Source organism: Mustela putorius, unplaced genomic scaffold, assembly GCF_011764305.1.
Source record: "Mustela putorius furo isolate JIRA1106 unplaced genomic scaffold, ASM1176430v1.1 tig00000193_pilon_pilon_pilon, whole genome shotgun sequence".
NCBI classification, from domain to species: Eukaryota; Metazoa; Chordata; class Mammalia; order Carnivora; family Mustelidae; genus Mustela; species Mustela putorius.
The window spans coordinates 910,466-925,915 of NW_025421309.1; the positions used below are offsets into that span (position 1 = coordinate 910,466).

Here is a 15,450-nt window from a genome sequence, read left to right on the forward strand (position 1 = left end):
CTGTAGGATACCTCCAGAGCAGTAATGAGAAAGTTCTTGACCATCCCACAGAAGCTCCCACTAACACCCTTGATTGCTGCCTCCAAAGGGCCACCCAAGCCAGGTGCTTCCAACCTGTGAGAGGTATTTGTACAGCCGGGGGTCCCGCTCAAGTCCCAGGTATGCAAGGAGCTCCTCTTCGCCACCATCCAGCAGCTGATAGAAGATGTGGAAGTTCCTCTCACCCTGGTTTTGATAGACAACTCGAGACTTTTCTATCAGGTAACTGATGATATGCCCACCTACGGGAATGCCCTTGAGAACAGAACAAAAAAGGCACAATGATGATAATAACTAAGCCATTCCCTTGCTGGGTGTCTTCTGAGGAACAGAAATTCTGAATTCGAATGATGGTTCTTCTAAGCCTAGCGTTTTCACGCCTCTTTTTAAAAAAACATGTTTGCCTACCCTGAGGTCATGAGAGAGATTTTCTGTACTTCTGTCTAGAAGTGGGATTATTTTACCATTCAGGTTTAGGACTGTGCTTGAAATTTCATGTATGGAGTGAGGTAGAGGGTCAAAGTTCTTCTTATTCACATGGATTTCCAATTGATAGCACTATTTATGAACAAGGCACTCCTATCCCTATTCAGTCACAGTGGGCCTCGGTCATAAGCTAGGGGACCATATCTTATGTGGAGGACTTTGCAGACCCCATTCTGGTCCACTGGCCTGTTTATATATCCTTGTGCCAATAGCACACTTTTACTTATTTTTAAAAATTTTATTTATGTGTGTGAGAGAGAGCGCCCAAGCAGGGGGAGTGGCAGAGGGAGAGGGAGAAGCAGACTCCCTGCTGATTAGGGAACCTGACATGGGATTCGACCCCAGGACTCCAGGATCATGACCTGAACTGAAGGCAGCTGCTTAACTGACTGAGCCACCCAGGTGCCCCCATGCTATTTTTAAGAATATTCCAGTAGAGGATTTGTACTCCAGAACATATATAGAGAAATGAGAAAAGCAACCTACTTAAAAGTGGTCAAAAGGCTTTAGCGTCAAATTTTTAATTGGCCAGTTATCTGGACTTCATTTATAATCAGGGAAATATGAACATAAAGCAGAAAACCACTGCACTTGACCAGAATGTCTCAAACCGAGAGGACTGGCAATATCAAATGTTGACTAGGGTACAGAGAACCCTACTGGCCATGAGAACTGTCATGCACTGTCCTAACATCACCGGTAAGAGCCCAGCAATGCTACTTCCAGGCAAGCACCCAACATAAGTGACCACCAATATCTACTCAACGACACGTGCAAGGATAGCCCCAAATCAGAAAAGCCAAATGTCCATCAACAGGTGAACAGATAGTGAAGAGGTCACATAAGCCAAGAATGACCAGCTACTACACAAAGTGACACGAATAAAACTGACAGGTAGAACGCTGATGGAAAGGAGCCAGACACAAACTAGAACATACTGCATAATTCCATCTGCATGACGCTCAAGAACCAGCCAAATTCATCTGATTATAGGGGTTGGAACAGTTGGTAACTTCTGGGAAGGCAGGCACTTTCAGAGAAAAGCAGGAGATTCTTCTAGGCACTAGACATTTTTTACACTTTCTTTTTAATAGATTTTATTCATTTATTTGACAGAAAGAGAGGGAGCACAAACAGGGGGAGCGACAGGCAGAGACAGAGGGAGAAGAAGACTCCTGGCCGAGTAAGGAGCCGGACGCGGGACTTGATCCACAATCTCAAGATCATGACCTGAGCCGAAGGCAGATGCTTAACCAACTGAGCCACTCAGGTGCCCCTAGAAATTTTTCTCTCTTGATCTAAGTACTGGTTATCAAAGGGAGATACACACAAGTAAAACTCATCAAGCTGTACTCACGATTTGTGTCCTTTTTAGCATGTGTGTTGAATTTCAATAAGAAGCTTTAAAACAGACATAACTATTCCATTTTTTCCAAAGTCTAGGCACACTTCGCCAGAAGTCCACGTACAGGCCTCCGGGAAAACCTTAGCCAGTCTTGCGTCACTCCACTCATGCCCCGCCAGCGACTGTTCTCTGGTCCAAGTGGCGCGCTTTGTCACCGGGAATTCTACATCCTTGAGAACTCTGTCCACCTGCCCCCTACCTGCATCAGCCCCATTTAAGCTCTGCACAACATACGACCATACTCTCCCGTTATGCGTGGTCTTTGGTTTCTTCCATACCACCACAACAGAGCCGAGTACTTGTGACCGAAACAATAGGGTCCACAAAGTCTAAAACACAGACCACCTGGCCCTATCCAAAAACGTTTGCCCACCTATGCCATCCAATTACATATGCCCAAACAATACATTGTTTGCATGGGCTTGTTCTCAGGCATCACCCTGACACACAGGACATTCCTAAGACTCGACCGTGTTCTGTGCAGCTAGCTGCCATTCATCTGTTCTTACTGCTATGCGATGCTTCCCTGGGTGGACAACCCGCCATTGTGTTGATGGACACTCAGCCCTCCGGGTGGGTTGGCTGTTCCCAGTCCTTTTACCATGATGAGCAGGGATCTTGTGGGCATGCTTGCAGATCTACAGGAATACCTCTAGGAGTGGAATGGATTATGCGGATTTCAACTTCCACAAGACAGCATACAGTTTTCCAAATGGGTTGTACCCATGTACTCCCCATGGCAATGGGTTAGAGTTCCTAACGGTCCACATCTCCACCAACAGCTAGTATCACCAGACTTCTTAAGTTTTGCCCCCACCCTAGAAAGTAGGACATAGTATCTCATTGTGGTCTCTATTAGTATCTCCCCAAATAGCACTAAGCCTGGAGTTTTTACTTATTTGAGCCACTAAAGCCCTTCCTCCCTGGAGGAACCTTGGGTCAGGCTGCTGTCACTGGCCGGTTAAGGGGTCCCCATGAACCAGTAATAGGAACTTCAGTGTACCTTATAGTCAAACTGTATGTCCATGTATTTTCCAAATCTGCTGGAGTTGTCATTCCGGAGTGTTTTGGCATTTCCAAAAGCCTTGGAATACAAAGTGAAGGAGACAGGGACAGACTGAACCAAACTGCAATGAAAGTTCACTTGAGCTCACCGTGCTCCTCAACTTCCTACCCCCAAATGCCATGAATATGAGAATGGAGGGGAGAAGGGGGGCCAGGGATGAAAGCCATTCTTTATCTTCTAAAAAGGAACCACTAAGTATAGAGGATTTGATGCCAAATCCTGGGATGGAGCTAGAGAGGAGGGAAATGTGTCTTCTCTCTGGCATCCAGTCTAGGCATGACTATGGGCAGATATCAAGGAAACTACGTCCTTGCTCTTCCAGAAGCTATAGTACCAGACCCCTTTTTATATCGAAGAGGTGAATTGTTCGGACCATAGGTCCATTGGGAAAATTCCTTCGGCCACAAACATCTTTACCATGAAGGGCAACAAAAACCCACAATAAAATAACCTGTTCGAAATTGTCCAGTAAGTCAGTGAACTGCAATGGCAGAATCATCAAGATGACTCCAGTTAAATAAGAAAAATATTAATGACTTTAGTGACTACTAATTCTGTCAGATGCTTTGTATGCATCCATCTTGTTTTACCCTCAAAATCTCCTAAGAGGTAGAAACTACGAATAGACCCATTCCACCAAAAGGCAAACATAATCTGGGATGTGGAGTGATTTGCTGAAGCTTGTTGGCATGCGGCGGCCCTGGGATTAGCAGCCACGCCTGCTGGACATAAAAGTTATGCCCTTAATCATGATCCTGCCCTTGAGACACCTCTGCTTAACTCCCAGATGATGATCTGCCCAGGCAGAGGATTCTCCTTACTCAGTGACCTCCCTAGAACTTCTCCTCCACAAATCCTCAAAGATCACTTACCTCCAACACAGGATTGGAGAGCAGCAGTCTGTCACGGGCTATTTGGAGTGACTCAGTCATTGGGCAGGTCACAGCAAAATACTGCAGAATCTTCTTGGAGGCCTCTGTTTTCCCTGCCCCGCTCTCTCCAGAAATGAGGATGAAGTGGTTGTTTAGCTCAGAGCACATCATACGGTACGCGTTGTCAGCTATGGCGTAGCTGGAGGAGTGGGGCAGAAATGGAAGGACCAGGAAGGGACCATGCTGTTGCTTCCCTCACCTGTGACATCATCAGAGCTCCCTGCCTCAGGAAACCACATCCGGACAAGGGGTACAAAATCCTGACCTCAGATACCAAACTCTCACCATGACCCACTGACTGATCAGGCATAAAGTGTTCCAGAAGTCAGTACTCAAACAGCTGAGTTAGAATGGAGAACGTGAATAATAGTGGTCATTTCTTAATAGTGGGATGGATTTATTTGGAAAAAATCCAACATTTCTTATAAGAACAAACCAGATACTAAATTACATCCCCAGGAGATGTGCTATTAGCTGTAGGTGGAAATAACATCCCATCTAAATATTTTAAACACTCGGTGGATATACGAAGATCTTGTGTTTCCTCTTTCCCCCAAAACCTTCTGTATTAAGAGTACAGAGACAAGAAACTGAAACTATCTTAAAAGCTCGGGGGATATCTACAGAACAAGACATAAAACTATTATAAGGGCTTTATCTGCAAAGATGAAGACACTAATCTCCTGAGACACTAATATTCCCATGTGGCTGAGTTTGAAAACTGGTTATTTTGGACATTGTTGGTAGCAGTGATGCAAAAAGGTTTATAAATCCCTTAGGAGGTGAACAGATGAGTCACCAAGAAAAATGGAGGGAGAGCCTAAATAGTCCAGCAGTCACCCAGGGAGAACTGGGATTTCAGCAAAGCCTGAGTCACATATAAATGGGACAGGATCTGAAGTCCTACTACCAGCAGGAATGCTCCTTAGCCATCATGACACTCAGACACCAGTAGATGGCGCTGTAGCAAACCTCTTTACAGTAAAGACACTTCCAAAACCTCACTCTTGGATCTCTCAGCAGGTGCAAAAGATTCCACCCCTCATGATATTTAAGCTGAGAGTCAACCATGATTTGATGTTTTCTACTGCACTGAAAGACAGTTCACAAGAAGGCAGCCGTTTAAGTGAGGTCTGAAACCTAATGAGCATTCCATCAAGGATTTGGAAGGATGAATGGGTGAGTGAGTGGATGGATGGATGGATAGATGGGTGGGTGGGTGGATGGATGGATGGGTAAGTAGGAAGGAGGGAGAGATAAAAGACAAAGAGGAAGGAAAGAGATAGGAAAACACTATTGGTGATGCTCGTACATGCTACTTACACATGTGGTGGCAGTTCAAAGAAATTGACCCCTTGATAAAGTTCCATCTGGCTCACAGTGTAGATTCCAAGCTCCTGGTATGGGTTCACAGACACAAGGAGGGTCCCAATGTAGGTCTAGAGGAACAGACCAAAGCACTAATGAGGAACCCCGGGGTGCAAACAGCTTTAGCAAAAGACCATCACATGCTATGACCCCCCCCCATTCATTCCACGCTGGGGATATAAAACAATAAATAAGACAGGCAGTGTCTGTGCTGTCATGAAGCTTCCATGTGTGTGCACGGGGTGGGGGTGGGGGCCCAGACAACCAACCAAGGGATCAAGACAGCTTCAATTAGGATGGTAAGAAAGGCGTTCCTAGGGTAATGAGAACGCGAATGACCAAGGAAGGCCACCTTAGCTCTTGGGCTTAGGGAAGTCTTCTCTAAGGAGGGGACTTTGAGCTGGGACTTGAAGGATGAGGAGCCACTCATGGGGGGGAAAAAAGAAGAAAAGGGGACAAATGTGACAGGCTGACTTTCCTGGAGGCCAGTGTGGGAGGGGAGAATGGAAATGGTAAGACATGATGTTCGAGAGGAAACAAGTTCTGATGACACAGGGCATGAAGAACTGGGGATTTATTCCAACTGCAGTGCATGGTGCAGATATCACTCTCCATACTGATGTGAAATACCTGCTTCAAACTGTCATGTAATATGGAGAGCTTTCAGAAGGGGCCACCATGATCTGATTTATATTTACGTGTCCCCTGGATTTCAGTGTGGGATTCTATTATGAGTCAAGTTTTTCAAGGGCTTCCATGTGTAATAAGACCAACACAGTTATGAAGACACAAAACTCTAACCTCGGAAAGAGAAAACAGTAAATGTGTGGGCTCCTTTGAAAACGCATTTGCAGTTTTCTGATTCTGAGTTTGTTCTGGATTTTCATTCCAGAGTCTCCAGTTTGGAGGTTCCCAAGATTACACTAATTATGCCTGAAATCATTCTCACGAATATTTCTAATCTCTAGGATCAAGTTAGAGAACAGGATCAGATAAGAATACTGTATTCTGATGAAAATTCAGCATTGCTTTTAGCAGTAGAAATCTTTCAGGATAGAATATAGTTTCTGAAGAGTCTCTCTGTTTAAACTGGAAACAATTTATTCATGATGATCCTACTGTCCCATGTATACTTCTCCACACCATATTCTTTCTCCTTTGCTTATGCATAAAATCTATTTCCACAATTTAAAATATACACTGTGAAAAGCCTTTTGCTTATTTCTCCTAGTAACCTTGGTTCCAACTGCAGATTAAGTCACAGTCACCGTTAAAAACAAAATAGGCGCAAGACAAATATTTTTAGACTGGGTTTGGTTGTCTAATTTACTCTTAGTAAAAGCTAGTAAGATTTTAGTAAAGTTAATTGCATTTAATAACACCCCATCTCTCTCTCTCTCTCTCTCTCTCTCTCTCTCTCTCACACACACACACACACACACACACACACACACACACACACTGTGGAGTTTACCCTAAAGGAATTTACCTGAAAACCAACCAATAAGATCAAAGTGTGGGGGGGATTAACTGGCAGGTTAAAAACTGACCACCCCTAGAAGGAACCAGACCAAGCTAAAAACAGTCCTGGTAAAATGTTACAGTCTTGACTCTTGAAGATTCATGGGCTGTGGTGGACATCTCTTATGTTTGCCTGTCTCGTATCTAGACCTCATTCTTCCAGAGGATTCCTTTGAGGAATGTTCTCCAGCCCACACCCTACAGTAAGGTGCGCATCCGCCTCATCCCTCACTTCCAGGGCTGGCCAATCAGAACATTACTCATCCTAGCTATGGGGGGATTGGTTCAGAGATAGGCACATGACCTAAAATGGGCCAATCAGAGCCAACCAATATCTGTGTCTGGGTGGGGGGGGGACTTGCTATCGTCTCTGTACCCCCTGGTCCTGGGGGCCACCTTGCCACCTTGCAGAGTTGGGCCCAGAAAGAGACCATTGCAAAAGGGTGCAGAGAAGCGGGATGGAGAAAGAACCCTCGAGGCTCTTCAAGACTCATCACCCTAAGACCCTAAATCTGTTTCTGGTCCCTAAAGTGACATAGGTCAGTAGATTGCATCTTGGGGGTTAGACCTGTTTAAACTGGGTCTCTGTCACTGGCAAACCAAAAAGCCTAACACGAAGGATCGAGATGCATCTGGCAGTGGTCCCTTCCCCCGTCCCTTTAGAGGCTGACCTAACAGAGGGATACTGTTCGCTGTCATCGAGGCCGTGAAGAGAGGTGGGGGTGGGGCAGGGTGGGGGAACCACCGGTTAGGAGAACTGCTGAGAAATGGGCTACGTTACATAGATGAGGTTCTCGCTGAAACGCTTGCGAAGATTGTCCAGAAAAGCAGATTCACTGGTGTAGGCGTCCAACAGCACAAAATCCTGCACCCCGACCTTGTCCCTGGCGGTTAGCGCGCCTTCCATGTGCAGACGAATGTGCTTCCTCCTCACTTCTTTCTGTAGCAAACAGAACATTCCTCAGTGGCTCACTTACTCTGTAGTTCCTATTGCTCATCTAATATGGGCATAGCAAGATACCCAGCCCTGGGGACGGAAGAACATGGAGATGAGATTTGCTCTCTGTTAAGAGTTTATCATTTGGGGGCGCCTGGGTGGCTCAGTGGGTTAAGCTGCTGCCTTCGGCTCAGGTCATGATCTCAGGGTTCCTGGGATCGAGTCCCGCATCGGGCTCTCTGCTCAGTAGGGCGCCTGCTTCCTCCTCTCTCTCTGCCTGCCTCTCTGCCTACTTGTGATCTCTCTCTGTCAAATAAATAAATAAAATCTTAAAAAAAAAAAAAGAGTTTATCATTGGTTAGAGATACAAGGGGATGGTAGTAAAAGCATTAACAGTAACATCAATAGCTCCTTGTTAGATACTATGCTATGTATCTGACTTCTATTATCTCCTTTAACCCTCATTCTAACCTTATGAAGTTATGTGCTATTACCATGCCCATTTAACAGATGCGGAAACTGAGCCCAGAGACATTAAAAAACATGCATATGTCCTGCCAAAAGGCAGAGTCAGGATACAAACCTAGACAGCTTGGCCCCAGAGCCTGCTTTCCTCACCATCACCTTCTCAAATGGATATTAGTTGCCCAAATTTTCTGTGTAATTCTGACATGAATGATGAGTTTGGCTGTAATGGGAATTTCTTGTTACTGGGGAGTACTCAAGGAAGGACAAAACTGGAGGGTCCTCTCCCCCAAGGCTGGGCTTCAGACCTCCCTGGGAAAGGAGTGGTTGCAGGCCCACGGGATGATGGAGACTCTCACTGCGTTACTAGGGGGCAGAGCTGGTCCTCTGTCACCAGGAGTCAGAACCACCCTCCTAGGAGGGCATAGGGGTACAAAGGGAATCAGATCAGCACTGGGCAGGAGACCTGGTGCTTGATTGAGTCAGGAGGGCTGTGGAAAACAGCTCCCCTGGTGTCCGGCAAGCTGAGGCTGGAAACTGAGGGTGTACCTAGAGAGTGGGGGCCACGGGGGTGGGGGGTGGGGGGCGTGAGGTCTGTGTTGGGATGAATGCGCAAGGCAGTCAGTCACCTGGCCCAGCTGCAAGGGCACTGAAGAACTGTGCCCTGGACACACAGTCAACGCATGCCCCCCACCCACATAGTGCTGCACCGGTGGCTGTGCAGGGGAAAGGAACAAGCAAAACATAGAAAAGGAAGTCAGGAAGACAAACCTCTGGCTACCGCAGTGTTCCTCCAGTGCCCTCTAGTGACCAAGATTAATATGCTCCCTTCTAGGAGAAATGCTTAAGGAGGCCAGTTTGTTATCACAAACTGAATGATGTATCTGGATCTGAGAGACAGGAAGGAACTTGACACCTGCTATCTTTGGGTACGCAGAGCATCTAGAATAGCTGAAGCAGCTTTAAAAAAGGAAAACAAAGCCGGAGGACTCGCACATCCTCCCTTGAAGTAATCAAGACCATGTGTCGATTGGCTTTTTTTTTTTTTTAAGATTTTATTTATTTGACATACAGATCACAAGTAGGCAGAGAGGCCGGCAGAGAGAGAGAGAGAGAGAGAGAGAGAGGCAGAAGCAGACTCCCTGCTGATCAGAGAGCCCGATGCAGGGCTCAATTTCAGGACCCCGGGATCATGACCTGAGCTGAAGGCAGAGGCTTAACCCACTGAGCCTCCCAGGCACCCCTTGACTGACTTTCAACAAAGGTACCAAAACAATTCTTTACAGGAAAGGAAAATCTTTTCGATAGCACAGGAATGACTAGATATCGTAATGAAACACATTTCATTTCAATCCTTACCTCATAATATATTTTTATTACACAATAGATTAAAAAATAAAGTACTTTAATAACATCGCTTTAAAAATGTATGTTCATGATTTAATAAATTTATATATTATGTAAACTTATATACATAAAACTATAGAATTTTAAAATATATCTGTATGCTGTATAAACTTAAACATGTAAAACTATATGTAGTACTCTATATATCTATATAATGTATATATTTATATATGTAAAACTACATAGAACTTTTATATATCTATATACTGTATAAACTGACACATGAAACTAGAGAAAACTTACTGTATATAAATTTTATATATAAGAAATTCCTATTTCATAATAAATGAAGATAACAATTGATAAAAACATGTATATGTTACACATGTTATTTTATAACATTTTACTTGTATATATATACAAAACTTGAGATGAATCTTAGACCTGAATGTAAATGCATCATCTATGAAGCTCCAGGGAGAAAACAGAGGGATAGAATATCTCAGCAACCAGAGGAAGGTAAAGTTTTCTTATGACACAGGAAGAAATAACTATAAAAGAAAATGAAATTTGACTTTATCAAATATAAAACTTCTTCCAGAAGACACCATTAAGAGAACAAATAGGCAAGCCACGGACTGGCAGGAAACATTCACAAGATATATCCCTGCAAAGGGTTTGTATCCAGAATAAAAGACTCCTATGGCTTAGTAACAAAAAAATCAAACCCAGTAAAGACCAGGTAGAGGACTTGAATGGACACTTCACCATGGAAGATAGACAAATGGTAACTAAGTTGGAAAATGCTCAATGTCATTAGTCATCAGGCAAATGAGAGTTAGAGCCACAGTGAGAGAACCCCAGCGAAGTTCGAATGAAAAAGACTGACAACAGCAACCATGAGCGAGGATGTGGAACAGATGGAGGGCTCCAATGTTGCTGGTGGGAATACAAAATGATAGAATCACTTCGGGGAAAGGTCTGGCAGTTTCTAATAAAGTTAACTGTGCCCCCATCCTTTGATTCAGCAGCTCCCTTCCTGACTATTTACATAAGGGAAATGTAAACATATGGTCACAAAGAGACTCGAACATAAAGGTTTACAGCCACTTGATTCATAATGGCCCCCAAACTGGAAACAATCCAGATTTCCATCAGCTGGAGGAAAATGGATGCGGAACCTGTACAATAGAATGGGTACAGTGCTAAAAGAGAAATGACTGGGACGCACGACACAGATGACTCTCACGGACGTTATGCTGAGTGAAAGAACTCAGGCACAAAAGAGGGCATGCCCTACAGTTCCATTTATATGAAATTCTAGAAGCAAAACTAATCTGCGATGAAAAATCCAAACAATTGTTGCCTGGTTGGCGAGACTGTCGGACAAAGGACATTTGCGGAGTGATGGAAACATTCTTTGTCTTGATAGGACTGTGAGCTACATGGGTGTGTCTCTTGGTCAAGATATCTTGTTAAGATTTTGTATATTTCCACATATGTAAATGTTATCTTACAAAGGACCACAAAAAATGAGCAAGTGGGAAGGGGATGGAGAGTGGGTGGACATCTAAATGGATACAGAATGGCAGAATGGTAATAATTGTTGAGGCTGGGTGATGGGTGTCAGAGGGATTTACTGTACTATTTTGTTTACTTTGTATGTATTTCAAGTTTTGCATAATAAAAAGTTTAAAAAACCAGAATGGCCACCAGGTGTCTCTCTACACTAGTCAAACGGAGTTAGAACAAGCACCTGCTCTCTAAAGATGGAAACAATGCATGTAGATCAAAAAATATTTTTAGTGATTCTGAATATCCCCATCTTAAAGTGTGTGTGTGTGTGTGTGTGTGTGTGTGTGTGTGTGTAAGAGCATTGTGATTACCCACAAGGACTCTGGAAGTTGAGCCTACCCAGGGCTTAAATCCCGCCTCTGTTGCTTCCTAGTGGTACAACCTTGGGAAAGTCTACCTCTCCAAGGCCCCATCTCTGTCTCAGGTCTATAAAATGGAAACATAATTGTACCTACTTCACAGGGTTGTTGGTCTGAACAGACCATGGAAAGCACTTGGAACAGCGCCAGACACAATGTCAGCTCTGTGAGCCCTTGCTTCTAGCCTCATTAGTATTGCTAATACGATTATTAGAAACAAGAAAATAAAGTGGAAAAAAAAAATGTGCTGGCTAGTAGTTGGCGACCCCCTATTGAATGGGGAGTGGGCTGGAGTCTGAAATCATGTCTGGAGCTGTGCCCACAAACATCACCGCGGTCTGATCTCCGCAGGTGGTGGGTGCAGAAATTAAAAAGCTTTCTTAATCCCACTCCTAGAGGTAGGTGTGTGCTTGCCAGAGTGAGCCCTGTTGTCGGTCCCTAGGGCTTTATGTGACTTGCAGCCCAAAAAGATCTGACAAAACCTCAAAGATGAAGGGACAGGATAGTGATTTTTAACGTGAACAGACCAAAGCACCCTCTATCCACTTTTGGTTCCTTTTATCTAGTTCATTTCCAGATATCTTAAAAGGGTAGTGGGGACCCACTTAGACGAGGGAATGAATAGGCATCTGGGCTATGTAGCCACTCCTCGGCTCCATTAGGTAGGTGACACCAGATATGAATGTATGGCTGGGTTTCCAGGCCTTCCAATTATTCAAGAAAAGTCAGAAGTTGAGACTTTTACATGAAATCCTATTGCACATACTCAGTCCGGTGGGACACTAGCCAAAATCCAGCCAGCCACCCTTTGTCCTGGATGGTTTAGATATTTCACTTGCTCATAGGTTGGAGGGTCAAGGAGATGCTCCCACCAGGATCATTATTTTGGAAGCCTCATATACTCAAGGGTGACCTGACCCTATCACCTTCTACATGACCTAGCACTTGACCTAGTGTGTGTACACGTGGGTAGGAGGGGCCACTGAGCATATCAAGTTGGCTAAATGCTGTGACAGAGACCAAACCACCTGCCACACATTCCATGCATTTCCCAACATGTCCCCCTGTACTTAGGGGGACTCACATGACTATTTTTGGCCAACAGGTTGTGAACAGAAGTGACATCTGGGCCAGCTCCTCCGTTGGGTTATCTGGACTCCTTTGAGGCTGTGGTAACTGAGGATTTAGCTTGTTGAATGGACAAGCTCCAAAGTCAATGTAGCCTAGATTCCTGGGTCATCACAGGGAAGAAAGATCTTCTAAAGAATCATCAAAACTCAGAAGCATCTGGGTGATGCAGTTGGTTGAGCATCCGCCTCTTGATTTCAGCTCAGGTCACGATCTCGGGGTCATGAGATCAAGCCCCACATTGGGTTCCATGCTGACTGTGGAACCTGCTTGGGATTCTCTCTCTCTCTCTCCCTCTCTACCCCCACCATGCTTGCTCGCTCTCTTTCAAGAAAATAAAATCATCAAAACCCATAGTAGGCTTTATGTAAGCAAGGAATAAATTCCTGTTATGGCAAACTTCTGAGAATTGGCGACTGTTTGTTACTGCAGCGGATGGCTGCTGATCCTGACTCATACACATACAGGAAAGGGTTTTTCCACTAGGAGAACAGCACTTTGACTGTGAGTCATGGCTCTTGCACGTTTAACTCTGCCACCTGTTCTGGCCACTACTCTAAGGTTTGGAATGTGAGAAGGGGGTGGCATTTTTTTAAGGGGGAGGAGTGAAGCCCTAGAGCTATAGCTTTTGACATTTTATGTTTCAGGATGCTTTTTTAAAATAAGGTCATAAGAAACCTCGATATGTAAAATGAAGGAAAGCAAAGCTTTTTCAGTTCAAGGAGAAAGTCTTACCAGGTTACCCATGGGCATGTGCGAGAGTGTGTGGGGAACCCCCCCCCCCGGCCCTGGGGCAGAGGAGAGCTAGCAAACCCCTCTGTATCTTCCAAATCATGTGCCCTAGACTTCGCTGAGTAATTCTTTCTCATGTATACCTGTGTGCCAACAGTATTATTCTTTTACCTCATAATTTTAGTTTTTTCCCATAAATATAGTTATAGCTTTTATTATAAAATATGTTCACATGTTCACACATGCAAGAAATGTAAAGCAAACCCAATATACCCATTATCCAGCTTCAGTAAATACCAACCTATAGTTCTGCTCCACCTCTCCTCCCAACAACAATGAATTGGTTTTAAGAAAGTTACAACCCTCACGTAACCTCATAAATATTTCAGTAGGTATCTCTAAAAGATAAAAAATTTGGGGTGCCTGGGTGGCTCAGTGGGTTAAGCCACTGCCTCCAGCTCAGGTCGTGATCTCAGGGTTCTGGGATTGAGTCCCACATCTGCTTAGCAGGGAGCCTGCTTCCTCCTCTCCCTCTGCCTGCCTCTCTGCCTACTATGATCTCTCTCACTCTGTCAAATAAATAAAATCTTTTTTTTTCCAGATTTTTAAAAATTTATTTACTTGACAGGCAGAGATCACAAGTAGGCAGGGAAGCAGGCAGAGAGAGAGAGAGGGGAGGAAGCAGGCTCTCTGCTGAGCAGAGAGCCCGATGTGGGGCTCGATCCCAAGACTCCGGGATCATGACCTGAACTGAAGGCAGAGGCTTTAACCCACTGAGCCACCCAGGTGCCCTGATAAAATCTTTTTTTTTTTTTTTTAAAGAGATTTATTATTATTATTTTTTAAAGATTTTATTTATTTATTTGTCAGAGAGAGTACACACAAACAGGCAGAGTGGCAGGCAGAGGTAGCGAAAGAAGCAGACTCCCTGCCAAACAAGGAGCCTGATGCGGGACTCAATCCTAGGACCCTGGGATCATGACCCGAGCCAAAGGCAGCAGCTTAACCAACTGAGCCACCCAGGCATCCCAAATAAATAAAATCTAAAAAAAAAAAGAATTCTTTCAAAACATATGTACACAATACTGCTGTCATACATAAAGGACTTCAAATTAATTTTTTTTCAAGATTTATTTAGTTTAGAGAGAACACATGTGTGCATACAGGTGGGAAGAGCAGAGGGAGAGAGAGGCTCTTAAGCGGACTTCCCACTGAGCATGGAGCCTAGCATGGGGCTTGATCCCACAACCCTGAAATCACGACTGAGCCAAAATCAAGAGCTGGTTGTCAACTGACTGTCCCTTCAGCCCTATTCCCTTCTATCTTCTGTAAATAATCATTTAGAAATTATTCAAATGCTAAAATTCTTTCTTAAATATTAGCAACACATGTAGATTTGTTTCCCTCCATTCTTTTGCAAATAGTTGCAAATTCTACTTTCCATTTCCCCAGTTTGTTTTTCACTAGGAAATCTCCTGGTGACCCTTTCAAAGTTGTTTATAATGACACTCCGCTTTCCTTTTTAGATTTGCAAAGTACTCCATTGCATGTATGTACTATTCAGGTAGTCCCACCGAGGAAAAGCTTGACTAACTTTTCTCAGAAACGAAAAGAAAACTATGGCCAAACAAAACAAAACAAAACAAAACAAAACAAAACAACAACTCTGTAGGACACAGAAAATCTTAACAATACAACTACCACAAGTATAGCACTGCACCAGAACGTCACAGAGTATTATATTTTGTTTCAAAATCACATAGAATATTTACAAAAAATGACCACAGCCTGGCCCATAAGGCAAATCTCAAAGGATTTATGTCCTACAAAGCTGAGTCTGAGGAAGCATCTGGGCCAACACTCCAGTAGAACGCTCTGAGATGACAGAAATGTTCTATACACAGCTTCATTGTCCAATACAGAAGCCACATGTGGCCCCTCGGCATTTGAGATATGATGAGTGAGGGGCAACAAAGTGGCTCAGTTGGTTCAGGAGCTGACTTTGGCTCAGGTTGTGATCCCAGGGACCTGGGATGGAGCCCCATGTCATTGGGCTCCCTGCTTAGCGGGGAGTCTGCTTCTCCCTCTCC

General features: G+C 44.2%; 1 protein-coding gene across 1 annotated transcript in view; it reads right to left on the reverse strand.

The window, feature by feature from the left end:
• The window catches only part of MYO1H (myosin IH), a 102,084-nt gene that overhangs the window by 37,995 nt on the left and 48,639 nt on the right, over positions 1-15,450 (reverse strand). Inside the window, exons 2-6 of the mRNA XM_045076724.1 lie at positions 7,599-7,757; positions 5,252-5,367; positions 3,869-4,067; positions 2,934-3,014; positions 115-294 (exon numbers count right to left, since the gene is read on the reverse strand). Coding sequence (XP_044932659.1) covers positions 115-294; positions 2,934-3,014; positions 3,869-4,067; positions 5,252-5,367; positions 7,599-7,724 — 702 coding nt within the window. The 5' untranslated portion in view covers positions 7,725-7,757. The remainder of the gene's footprint in view (positions 1-114; positions 295-2,933; positions 3,015-3,868; positions 4,068-5,251; positions 5,368-7,598; positions 7,758-15,450) is intronic.